General features: G+C 40.5%; 1 protein-coding gene across 3 annotated transcripts in view; it reads left to right on the top strand.

Moving 5' to 3' along the window:
- LOC308058773 (uncharacterized protein C13orf42) overlaps window positions 1-13,152 on the top strand; it is a gene marked incomplete at its 5' end in the record, with an annotated part of 45,677 nt that overhangs the window by 15,967 nt on the left and 16,558 nt on the right. Inside the window, 3 exons of one of the 3 annotated variants that reach the window (XM_080375130.1) lie at window positions 7,828-7,943; window positions 8,276-8,659; window positions 12,410-12,557. In XM_080375130.1, coding sequence (XP_080231256.1) covers window positions 8,363-8,659; window positions 12,410-12,557 — 445 coding nt within the window. Of the gene's footprint in view, window positions 1-7,827; window positions 7,944-8,245; window positions 8,660-12,409; window positions 12,558-13,152 lie in introns of those variants that run through there. The other 2 variants (XM_080375131.1, XM_080375129.1) reach the window with 2 other exon arrangements.

A 13,152-nucleotide genomic window follows, 5' to 3' on the forward strand; every position in this document is an offset into this window, starting at 1 on the left:
TCCTCCACCAAGTCCTTGCTAAATGTGTTTTGACTCAGAAATGTAATGACCTTTGCTTGCTGCTAGCTCTGGCCACAAATTGATCTGTTATTTTGGCCTCTGCACTTCTGTAACTACCACAGTTTCCTGGAAATGCCTTTGCTTAATAATGGTTTTAGGAAAAAAAAACCACCACCACCCCCCCAAAAAAAAAAACCCACATCAGAAAAAGAATGCTGACTACCTCAACCCTTTCCATTCTGATGGTCCCTTTCAGTTTGCGCTGTTGCTCAGATTACAGGCCTGTGAGACTCAGCTGTTTCAGTTCACCAGGGTTCACATAAATATTTCCTTCCATTTCAGTTAACCTAGCTTCACTTCCCTTCTGCCTGACCTGGAGATCTCAGAGAAAAACCTAGTTAGCATCTCCATATTTCACCCACCTTGGTCAAAGGCACATGTTCTGCCTGATTTCAGGGTGCAGCTGTAAATCACCATGTTCCTTTGAGCACAGACTAAGCTGGCTTGCAAACTTTGTGAATTTAATGAGTAGCCTTTTAATTTAATGAGATGCAAACATCTTGTTAAGCTGCAGACCAAGTTCAGCATGCATGCCCACTTGCATCTATGTCTCAGTGGTTTTTCTGACCTGCCTGAAACCTTACCCAGGTACCTTCCCTGAGACTTTTCAGGTTGCTTTAAGGACATGAAGAGACAAAGGTTTAGTTACGTTTGTCTTACTTCCTTTAGTATTACTTGTGAACCATCTCAAAGTTTCTCAAAACTTGTGAACCCACAGCAAGTAGTGTCTACTCCAGGGACACCTCAGGTGTCCACTTTGGCAAGTTGCCAAAGGGCTTCATGAAGCCTTTTTGCATCCAGATATTCCATCAGCAGCTACCCCATGCCCAACAGGGTGCTGACAGATCTCTTTACAATTTCTGTGCAGCCACTGCTTTAGCACAGTATTTTCTCCCTCATATATAGATCCCACATAGTAGGTCAGCTACTATGGAGGATGACGTTAATTGATTGAAATTTACTGGAAGGATATAAATGAACTCTCTTCACCCCTGAAAACAGCCACAGCTCTAAGGAGTGTATGACTTGCCTGTTCACAGTGGGTGTAGGGGAAATGATTTTGAAGTTCAGCTTGAAAGTGATGGGTGAGGCTGGACAGCCACTGCTTCCTCTCTTTCCCCCACCCTTTAAATGTGTCATGTTGAATATGGACTTTCAGGGCTGTGTTACAAGGGCAGTGGAAGGGTAGGTAGGAAGTGAAGAGAGGCAGAAGATCAAACTAGCTGGGGGGGAAGAATTCATGTTTACCAGCAATGGTATTTCCTGTTAAAACTGGCAAATGAGCAAGGACAACATGGATTCTGAATCCACCTGATTCTTTACTGACCGCTCTGAGAGAGGCTCCTGCCAACTCGGGTTAATAATCATCCTGCATATTTTGGTTGCTCCCCTTCAGTGAGCTACTCGTTATCAGTAAAACACTTTCCCATTCCAGCAGTGCATGAAGTGATAACAGCAGCTGGAGCAGACAGCTGGTGGTGTGCATTCATAGCAGTGATGGCTTTACAGGACTCAGTCCTTATAGGGTGTCACTGCAGGTGTAGCTGGTGTATGCTGAAAGGTCCTGACTGGCTCCTGGTATTCCTCAGTGTGACCAGAACTGCTCCAATTGAAAACTGCTTTTGTAGGCGGTGAAGGAGATGGACTAAGAAATATGTTCAAGAAACATATAGGAAGGAGAATAATTCCTTTTATTAATTATGTCATGGCAGCAGGGTCAGAGGCAGGGCAGGACCATTGTGTGCTAAGCTGTATACAGATATATTTTTCCCCAGGGTCATTGTGATCTGAGCAGAAAAAGTAGGTAATATGCTCAAAAAACCAATTGGGAAGTGCTCAAGATATATTTCCTCTCTTTCTTTCCATCCTCCCTAGTGCTCATATGATATCTCACTTGTACTGAGTCTCTTTCTCAGATATCCCAGCCAAACTGTTGCTTCTTTGCTTCTCCACTTATGCTAGTCTGCCCTGTTTCATTAGGTTAGCAGAGTAGGAAGGAGCTAGAAATAGTATGTAGGGATCTAAGGGTGCCTATGGAAATGTCTTTAGCTGTAGTGAGTGGGCCTTGCCTGGAGATGACTGATACGGTCTGGCAACTTTGTGACTTACCAAAAGATCCAAACTGTCCCCTCTAGTAAATCCTCTTATGGACTTCCTTTGAGGGAATGATAAATAGTGTATTAGAATTTAATTGGAATAAGAAAGAGATGATCCAGTTAAAGATCAAGACAGACAGGTCATTTAAATGTTTGTCTTCTCTAAACTAATTTGAAGAACTGCTGCTTACAACACTCATTCCTCATTGAGCCATCATGAAGGAATCTTAGCTATTTATCACATTCTCCTGGCAAAGACTTTATCAATGGGTGATGGATGTGACAGGCAACAAGCTAGACATCACAATAATTCTTCAGCCATCTTTGGAACAAAAGACTCAAGAGGCGAGACAATAACTAATTCAACAAAGACTAACAAAGCTTTGAAAGGTCCTAACAGTGTTTCTACCAAAAGGACATGAATTCTTCCAATGAAACAAGCAGGCCAACTGTTTGTCCCTTGACCTTCCATGACAGAAGACAAGACAAAGTTCCCCTGTCAAGCTTGTCACAGAGATGGAGTTTTTAATGACAGCAGGGTTATTGGAGGAAACAAAGGGAAAGAGGAGGCTAGATACAGCAGGGGATAAGTGTGGTAACCTCTCACCCTCTGAAAATGCTGCCAGGCAACAGCTACAGACACAGCTGAAAGGCAGGGGGTGTTTCACTGGACCACATTTTATTGCTTTGTCACAGGATGCACACAAAACTTTGCCCAACCGTGATGTCAGGATAACAAAATGAAAAATAAATAAATAAAATTACTAGTATCTCATTTGTGTAATCATTTCCTAAGCATTTCTCTGTCCATGAATGGCATTTCTTTATTTTCTCACGCCTGAAAGGAATGCAGTCGCTGCTTTTGTTGATTGCACTCAGTACTTACGCTGCAACAAAACCTATTCAATGAATGCAAGTTTGCATGCGGTGAAAATTTATGAAGAATATGCAGGGTCTAAGTCAAATGGAAATACTTATATTGAAATTTAGATTAGATGGAAAGATGATACTCCAGATCTACAAAAAAATTATATTCATCCTCTGACAGGAGCCTTGATTTTCTGACTCAGCTGGTCTTGCAGGTCAGTGTTGCCCAAGTGACAGCAAGGCTCAAGCATGTACCCTTAAAAAAAAACACCGTTAAATCTGGCATGGGCAATACATCTAGATTTCACTGCATTTCCATCTATATCAGCTCCAATGAAAATCTTTGTCTTCATTCTCAGGAAACTGATTCCTCCAGTTTCATGTTTCAGAGAAGTAGTTGTAGATATTTCCAATGCATAGTATCAGAATTGCTCTCCTTTCCCATACTTTGAGAATTTTCTGAAAGAGGGACAATGGCAAGCAGTTGCTGACAGCAGTTCTGGGGAGGCAGAACTCCTCCAGGCTGTTACCTTCGTGGACTGAAAGAGAAGAAACAAACGTTCCTGAGGATTCTTCTTTGCTTGATAACAAAGTCCATTCTTCTATCGTCCCTTTCAGTCAGTGAAAGGTAGGAATCCTGTAGTATTGTACCTCTAATAGTGGATTTTTCTTGCCACTCACCAAAAGCACTGACATTCAACACATGATCTATGATATGAGAATGCCCCACCATCCAGTCTTTTCAAGTATGTGTGGTCCTTGGAACAGTAAGTGTCATAACAACCACCATAGGCAGGTATCAAGCCTTGGGATGTTATTTTTCTTTAATATTGAGCTGTGGTCTCAGCATTCCTGCATTTGTTGATTTTCTCTTAAATCTCTAGGAGATTGTGTTTTTTTGTTTTGTGTGGGTTTTTTTGGTTTTGGTTGTTGTTGTTTGTTTGAGGTTTTTTTCCGTTTTTTCTTTTGTGTGTGTCTGTGAAACTTTAAGGGAACATACAAAGTGGTAAATAGTAAGGGACTAGGCAGGAAAGTGCAGATACCTGTTGTGCTGACTTTTTTCTCTGTTTTTCTCTCTTTTCCTCTGTTTTTGGACTGTTTCAGTTAGCTCCAAAAATCTAACCATTTATGTATCTATACAGACATAGCAGAGTTCAACAGAGATTAAAAGTCTTCTTTAGTTTCTGAATTATCTAAAATAATACAAAGCTCAATAACTTCACTATCCATTCACACATCTGGTAAATGTAGATTTTTTCTCTAAAAGCTAAAAAAGTGTTTTCACTTTAATTTTTAAAATATAATAAAATACATTATCCTGAACGAGGTACAACAACTTGATACAACTTTATGATAGAGAAAGAACACCTTGTCATCCAGTTTGTCAAAGGTTTTCTTTTCTTGGCACCAGAGCTTTGCTTTGTTTCAAGGATGATTTGATGTTCCCTTGTATCAGTCACTTGGGTGAAATGTAACTATCAAGTAGATAGATTTGTATGTATGAGATCATGTTTTTCTGGAGATAACAATGCATTTTGACAAATAATTGTGAAGTACTTAAAAGATGTGTGGTATTCTTTTAATTCTATTTATGTATAAATTTGATTTTATGGGGTTTTGTTTAACTGTGTGGTTAATTTAGTTAAACAGAATGCATATATTGCATTTGTTAACTTGATTTTCCTACCCAGTCATGATGGCTCAGGAACTGCCAGAACACCAGGGCTAGATAACAAAAGCAATTTTGGGAGTGATCAGGTGTTGCTCTGCGGAACTTAGACCACTCTGCTAGCTACAAAGAAAACAGAAACAATGAAAGCAATAAAATAATAATAAAAAAAGTCACTTAAAAGAAAAAATATTGAGTAAGCAAAGTCAGATTAAAGTGGCCAAATGAACAAACAAGGTATGAGCTTTGCCTTGTCAAAGTTAGTAATCTTAGATGCCATTAAATATTTAGTGTGGTCTATTTGATTAGTATGGTCTATTTGATCTGCTTCTCACAAGCTCCTTCTTTGAGAGGTCTTTATTTATGATTAAATAGCTGCCTGTGAATTTGGTACATTGAATTAACAGACTAAATATTCTTCTTCATCTGTATTTGCCATTTGATGAGTGTCTTTGTGTGGAAGGAAATAATTCTCAAATAAGACCCTGATTTTTAATTACCAGCCATCTCAGATAATGGTAGCATATTCAAGTCGCCAGCAATAAAACTGGGGAAGAGACCTGTGATCTGTGGTGGCTGTATTATAATTGCCCTGCTATTCACTTAAGAAGGGACACTTACAGGTACATGGGGATGAGGGTCTGACTATATATAAATAAAGCACTACTCAGGAAATATGTTTCAACACAAATGACTTACAGGAGAATATCTTAAAAAAACATAGAACATTTCTCTTCTCACAAAACACACTAGAGACATTTGTGACCTTTAAATATAGTCATTATTTTGCCCTTTAACTTTTTAAATCCATGAAGCTATTTAAATTACAGTAGGTACTCTGAAGAAAAGAAATTCATATTCATTTTTACAACAGAAAAGGAAGATTGTGTATTTCCACTGCCCATAACCAATGCATAGAATAAAATATTCATGTCTGAAGTAATTGTAAATGACCCTTTATTACTCCAAATAAAATACTAGTATATAATGCAGCTGCTGTATTGTCTCATGCATTTATTAATCCTTCCACTATGAGCAATGGGAACCACATATATGTTGGCACAGAATGTACGTGGACCAATAAGCTTTTTTAAAAATTGAGAATTAACATGCTTGAAATTCAAAACCCTCTTAAGAGTCTGAAAGCTTTTTTTAATTAGTGAGATGTCAGCATCTGGTTTAAGTACTTAGTTGAAGCAGAATAGGAAAATCTTTGGCCCGTATGAAAGCTTTTCCAAATCAGAGTGTGCATCACCAGGTTTACTCTTCACAGATATATCTTCTTCTGTGGTTTCATGAACAGAATCTTTGGTTTGTTTTTTTTGGCTTTTTTTTGTTTGTTTTTATTTTTGTTCTGTTGTTGTTTGGTTCAACCAATAGCTCTGTAGCTCTTTGTAAGTCCAGATGAGCTTAGAAATCAATCTACTATTGAAAGGCAATGTCTGATCCTATAAGCAGTTGCTCAGTGGAGTTCCCATTGACTTAACTGACTCAACTCTGTCAATAATTCCTTGAGCTCCCATTGATTTTCTTGAATCACAGGTTTTGTGATTATGAGGTCACTTAGACTGCCTCTCTGAGGATCACTGGTATTGTAACATAGCATTATTATAGCTATGTAATATCATAGCATAGTATTGTGCATAGCAAATGTAAGTAATTTGAAATAGGGTTATTCTGGAACAATCTCATGTTTGTAACTTAATAAACACATTGTCTAGAATGGCTATGACAGATATTTACCTCACTCAGGACAATAAATTAAAATCCCCTTGTAGCCTTTTGCTCTGAAAATAAAATCAATCTGTAGATGGAATTATTATCATTCTATGCTAGTGCTGATGACCAGAAAGTTTCTCCATTTCAGGCATGTAATTTGGGGGAGACATCTCATAGGTTTTTTTCACAGTTCTAAGGGTCTATGTTAGCAAACAGTCAACTTAATCTACTATCTAGCTGTTGGATTAAGTAGGACTTTGGAGATAATCAATAATGGAATACCTCTATAAAAATACTAGATCTTAAGCAGCTGAATTTATTGCAGAACAGTCTCTAGGTTGCTCTCAGCTGCAGTGGGAATTGTGTCTATGCCAGTATTAGAAAGCTGAAAAAGTGGCAAAAAGTTAGTTTGCCTCAATTTTTAGTTATAAGGACATTTCAACTTTAGCTATAAGTAAAAGGAAAAAAGTGCATGTTTTAAGATGGTTGTGGTGTATGTTTAGTATCCAGTAAATTCCTGAGGGAATGGATAAAAATTTGTATTAGAACCTATCTTTCTTGTTGAGATCCTACAGCTCTTAGGATGCTTAAGCCTTCAGCTGGCACTTCCAGTGACATTAGCAGAAATTTGGTCAGAAGAGTCTGCAGGGTCATATCCATTGGTTTTCAAAATAATTCTTTTCTGAAGCACTCAATGCTTGAACAGGCTGAATTATGAAAACTCTTCTGAACATGGTAAATCTGGACATTCCTGCTTGCTTTTAAAAAGCAGTTGATTGTCTTTGATTGTCTTAGTCATGAGAACTAACCAAATTCACTATCCATTTATCTCTAAAGCATCCATCATGTTGTCATCCAGACACAAAAACTAGCTTGAACACGCCAATACTGGCTCGAATATGCCAATAATAGTCAATGTTGTCAGTAGCTTTCAGCCAAAACCCAATCATCAAAACCACTATATTAAATGTTCTTGCATTAATCTAGGAGAGGAACTAATGTGGAATGATACAAATTCATTGGTTTCTGTCTGCAATATTTTGCCAGATGAGTACTTTGGGACAGTGTTTTATTTTACAGCATCCCTTACACAGGGCATCTTTGTATTGAGTGTAATAGAGCCTGACACCCGAATCCACTTTGTTCCTAGTAGTGCTGTGGTATCAGGTAGCTGCAGCCATCTCCTGGTTACCGTCGGGTGAAACCCAGAGCGACTTCTTTCAGCAGCTGAACTCCACCCGACAGCAACCCTTCTCCCCGGCCCAGACTTTTGTCCCTGTCGAGGCTGATTTCAACAAGCTCTTCCAACACAGCATCCCGCGGAGGTGGCCGGGCCGCCGGGCCGCGCCCGCGGGGGCGGAGGGATGCTCGGCAGAGCGCGGCGGCGGTTCAGCACCACGGTCAGCGCCGGGCGTCCCCCGGCCGCCGGCGCCGGGCGGTGACGGGGACGCGGGAGCGCGGAGCAGACGCGGAAGGGGGAACTTCTGCCTCGACGCTGATGTTTTTTATGGGAAGCAGCAGTCAAATAACAGGTCAAAGCATGATATTTGACCTCCTGTACTGTATTTTAAGCCGAGGAAAGGACAAAGCGGTTTCACTGACACAAATGGAACAGAAAACACACTTCTGCCTTACCATTACGCTGTTCGCAATGTGTTAGGCTGAAAGCAATTTGGGCAGCAAAAGGGTGTTTTGTTTTGTTTTGTTTTTTCCTCCTCATTACAGTAAGTGGCAAAATTGTCTGTCTGCTGAGGGCAAGACAGCTGCTGATTACCAGATCTAGGGTTAAATTAAGGAGCTGAAAGAGAAAAAGTATATAGGGAAGTGACACATTATGTTCAAAAAGATCCATTCTATATTTCAGCCCAACTCCCACCGAAGAAATGTGACAGATGACATCCCTTACTGTGATGGCACAGGTTCTGCAGTGAGATTGATTCGCAGCACTTCTATGTACGTCCTTGGAGGTGAGCAGGAAAAAATTAGTGAACCACTGAAAAAATGCAGAAGTACAACCAGCATTGACTCTTGCTCCCAACCAAAAGAGGAAGACAGAGACTGGATGTACTCTAAGACTCAAGACTGCTTGAAGTACTTACAGGATCTGTTAGCCTTGAGGAAAAAATATCTTGACAATATCAATAACTTGAAATCCATGCATATGGCTGCAGATTCCCCAACATCCACAAAATCATCCACAACTGGAAAGAAGACATTTCTTCCACTCCCTTCCAAAGAGTCTTCTAAGGTAATTCATAAGAACCTTTGCCATGTGCTTGGTCCTAAGCCATGAAGCAATTAGCTGTATGACCTATGTTGATTTTCTGCTTTATTGGTCTCAGCCAGTTATCTTACTGTTACATCATTTGAAATGTTGCTAAATAACTTAAAATTCTTTCTGAGTAGTATGAAATTAAGTATGAATGACTAGTCACGGGAAGAAATGTATATGCCTATGTTTGTGTGGGGATAGAGAAAATAGAAGGAAAGAGGTATGATAGTATGGGAAGTATCTGAAAACATGTTCTGAAAAAGTGAGCTGTTCTCTCAATACAGGCTACTTAACTGCCTCAGAGTTCCCCACTGTGGTTATTTATAGCTGCTAATGACTGACAAGCACAGTAATATCTAGGTTTACTTACTTACAAAAGGCAGTCCTTTTGTTGGCATAAAATTACTTATTCAAAATAATTGCAAATTCATTGAAACAAATAGGATTTTTTTCTACTGGTCAGGTAGCTTGTCAGGGCTACATTTAGCGTCAGTGCAAGCTCTACTGATATGCTGTAAGGCATGAGGGATCCTTAAAGGTTCCTTTCTCTGTGCGTTAATAAGTTAGCAGGTCATTTTGAGACAGCATTAATTCTTCACCCTTTGCTATAACGATACCACAAAAATAAAACTGGAATACCATCTTTAGTGCAGACTGTTTCCATGTATCCTAGAGAGAAAAGCATTGCAAAGCTTCCTTCTTGTTGCAGTTTATGGATTGTGTATCACTAGACAGTTCAGTGGTTAATTTGACTCTGGACTTGATTCAGTGAGGACAAAGGGAAAGATTGCAGCAGGTGGGGTGATCTGTTTAGGTAACAGGACCACAAACATGACTTTGACAGCAGACTCACAGGTTACCCAGTGCAGTCTTTAAACTGGATAATAATGGGGAAGAAGTTAAGAAGGAATGTATGGCTGGCTTACCGACTACTTCACCAAAGAGTTACTGCCACATGTATATGTTCTGTCACAGCAGAATGTCAGAATGGATGAAGCTGAGCATTGTTGCAGGCATTGCTTAACCAAAGAACAAGGCTCACGTATTTACAACTAGATAGCACGGGTTTTAATTTTATGTTTTGATCTAATACTCATTCAGTCAGTAGGCTTTTAAATTTGGGTTTATTAGGCTTTACGTCATCTTTTTAATGCTTTGAACAGTGACTCTCAGAAGCTGGGAATAATAGTATGAAACAATACTCAGCTCAGTTGGCTGGATAAGATAGATTTTACAAAGCCATTACCGTTTAAGGCCAGGGAAACATCCAAAGAGAATGACTGAGCTATAGGTGAGCGGCCTGGTGGTGCCAGGTGCCAGGAGAAAAATCTCAGCACAATAGATACAGTCTGTGAACTGACTTTGTGCACCATTACACAAAGATTGGCTTGAAGCAGGGGAGACCTACAGCATGCCCATTCCCTGATGAGCTGAGCAGTGATCTAGGGGAGCAGTACATGACCAACCATCAGCCATGCAGGAAAAAATGAGTGCAAAAGGGTACTAAAACCATGGACCAGGAGGCTGGGAGATACATTCTGCATAACTAGGCTTCATACAGGTTTGTGAATTTTTGAGATTTCCCACTGAAAATGTCACCAAAGAAAAATGCCAAAAGCTTAACTTGGGTTTGGCAAACAAGTGAATCCTCTACAGACTGAGACGACTAAGTGCTGTCACCTGACTGTGGCCAGCCAGCTCTTATGTATGAACATGTAGAGGAATGAAGCTGGGTTAATTAACATTGATAATATACAGCTGTGGGCTGGCTTCAGGGGCGGTGGGTTGGCTGATGTGGATAAGGTGCAGCTGTCGCTGGTTCCTGCTAAGTAGTTAAATAGCTCTAAGGGGTATGGAAGAATAGCAGTCAGTGAAGGGAGGCCTGGAAGAAGCAGAGGGAGGAGAGATAGTGTCCTGGATGTAGGAGAGGCAAGAAGCAGGGTGGGCTGGCCTGAAGAGGATGAAGAAACAGCCCAGACAGTAGATGACCTGTTGAAACCTTGTGGGGGATTGGTGGCTGTGCCAGGGCGAGGTGTGGGCAATACTTATTGAAGTTAACCTGGTACATGGTGGTAAAAGCCTTGTTGCAGCTGGCTAGTTTTGAGAGGGCTGTGATATGGACAGCTGTGGTACTGGCTGGCATGCTAATTCCATAAGCCATCCCCTAAGGATCAGACCGAGACATCAGCAGGATATGCCACCCATATGAGTCATTCCTGCCACCACACATGGCAGTGTCACAGCTGCACAGCTATGGCTTTGCAAAAACAGGCAGAGGTCAAGAAGATTTCTAGAATAGCCAGAATACTCTAGTTCCTAATAACAAATTTCATGTTCGCAGGTTGCAAGGTTTATCTTGCCATCAGGATGGAATGGTTTTGTCCCTAACTACCTGTTTGTGTTAAATTACCTGTCAGTGGAAATACACTTTTCTCCTCCCTGCTGCATGATTAATGGCAAGGTGCTTTGTCTAGACAGCTCTGTTCTCATGGGAGTTTTAATCCAAAGATCCCTAGGACCTGGACCGCAGACTGCCTGTGGATTCAAAATTTGCCTCCTGGGTGCAGTGAGAGAAAAGAATAGAGGTGGGTCAGATGCTGGAAGTATGTAGGTAATTCTTTAAAATGCCTTTTAACCAGTAAGGGCTTAATCATAATAGCAGTCACTATTTTCATAGATGTGTGGTAGCAGCTATCTTTTAGCACTTCTGAGGATGTCAATCAACCATGTCAGGAGGGGAATAAACTCGCCTATCTCCCTGCCCCCACAGAATAGGGAACAAGCTGGTCCTTCAGAGATGCGATACAGCATGTATCCTTTGCTTGCATGTTTGAAGCCCATGGTAGCAAGTTTCTGACTTGGTATTGCTGCCTGGCAATATACCTGTCTTGGAGTGGCAGGGAAATGATATGGTCTTTCATTAGATAGAGCCTGGCAGGAAGTATTCATTCCGTATGGACCTACCAGAATTGCTAACTGAGGCTTTATGACTGCTTCAGCATTTATAGACAAGCATTTGCTTTTTTATCAAGACAGGTTCCTAATTTTAAACCCTATGGCTTTCCTGTGGGAATTATCACGGTATCGAATGACTCATATTTTAGCACACATGGTCCTTTTCCATTTCAAAAAGACTGTAGCAATTTAGATCTGGATTCATTTCACCTAACCTAGGCATTTTAATAAGTTCCTTAAATTAGTAACCAAGTTACCCCACAATCCCTTTGCAGCTAAGAGAAAGAGCTGCCTGCAGAGGGGGATTCAGCCTGCCTAAGGCCTGACTCATCTTCTGAAGTGCTGGAGACCTGCATTAAATACAGAAGACACCCTGCATGGCTACATTTCTAATGTGCATCTCATTAGGTGCCTACTGCTAGGTAGAATAAATTTGACCACAAAGCCCAGCTGTCATTTAGCCACCTAATTAAATGGCTTGACACAGGGATTCTGAAGGATTTCATAACACCTGGCTAGCAGCACCTAAGTGCAAGATGTTTGACGTTGAGCGTGTAACAAGGTGGACGTTTGTTAGACTGCTTTCCCATTTTCTTTGATGACTAAAAACTGTGGAGTAGTCTGGACCTGTGCCCTTTTCTGACAGCTTGAAGTATGGAATCAAATATAATTTTTGCAGCTTTCTTATATGGTTTGCTCATTAAGAAGTCATTGTTCCCAACCCTTAGCTAACTTTTTTTTTTCCTCCCCCCCCCCCCCCATGATCAACAGGCATCCATGGAGAGAAAAGGCCCACAGTCCGGTTCAGATGTAAGAGAAGCAATAGCTTTCTTTGACTCAGTTATTGCAGACCTGGATTCAGAGAGATGGTGGAGAGTTCCTGACGTGGATCTGCCAAACGTGGATGTTGATTTTGATGGTGCAGTATAAACTAGCAAAAATATGATTATTTTTGGTGTGCAGAGGGTAGAAGGAGGACTGGTATTGTAAGACCACGCTTGTTTACTTAATGGACAGAGTTTTCCTCCAAGCTTTGCTTCCCAAATTTAGGACCATTACATGCAGGATGTGAAACTACAGTAATATATTGCTTGTTCCTTGCTGAAAGGTGAAACTATTTTGTGTGTGGCCATTACATAAATGTAGCATGTGTAGTGCTGGAATAGTGCTTGCCTTCTGCTCAGGGCTGAATTCTACCCTCACTTCTCTACTCCAAGCTGTCTTTGGGGAAGAGCTATTAAAAATATAAAGATATTTTTTCTTCATCTGATTTTCATTTTTCTCATTGAGAAAAGGCCAGATGTTTTCTTTCTAACCAGCAAAAAAGAAGTCACTTAGATATTAGGGTAGTTAATAGTATGTTTCCATCTGAAAGGATTGGATTGTCCAACTAAATGAAGATGTACCCATCTGAGCTCATCATCTATCAAATATAATCAGTGGAGAGAAACAGACATTTCTTTCCTTTGTCTTAGGCTAAGGTGGACATCTCAAACAGGTCAGATTAGCTGTGC

Source organism: Falco punctatus, assembly GCF_963210335.1.
Source record: "Falco punctatus genome assembly, chromosome: 2".
Taxonomy (NCBI): Eukaryota; Metazoa; Chordata; class Aves; order Falconiformes; family Falconidae; genus Falco; species Falco punctatus.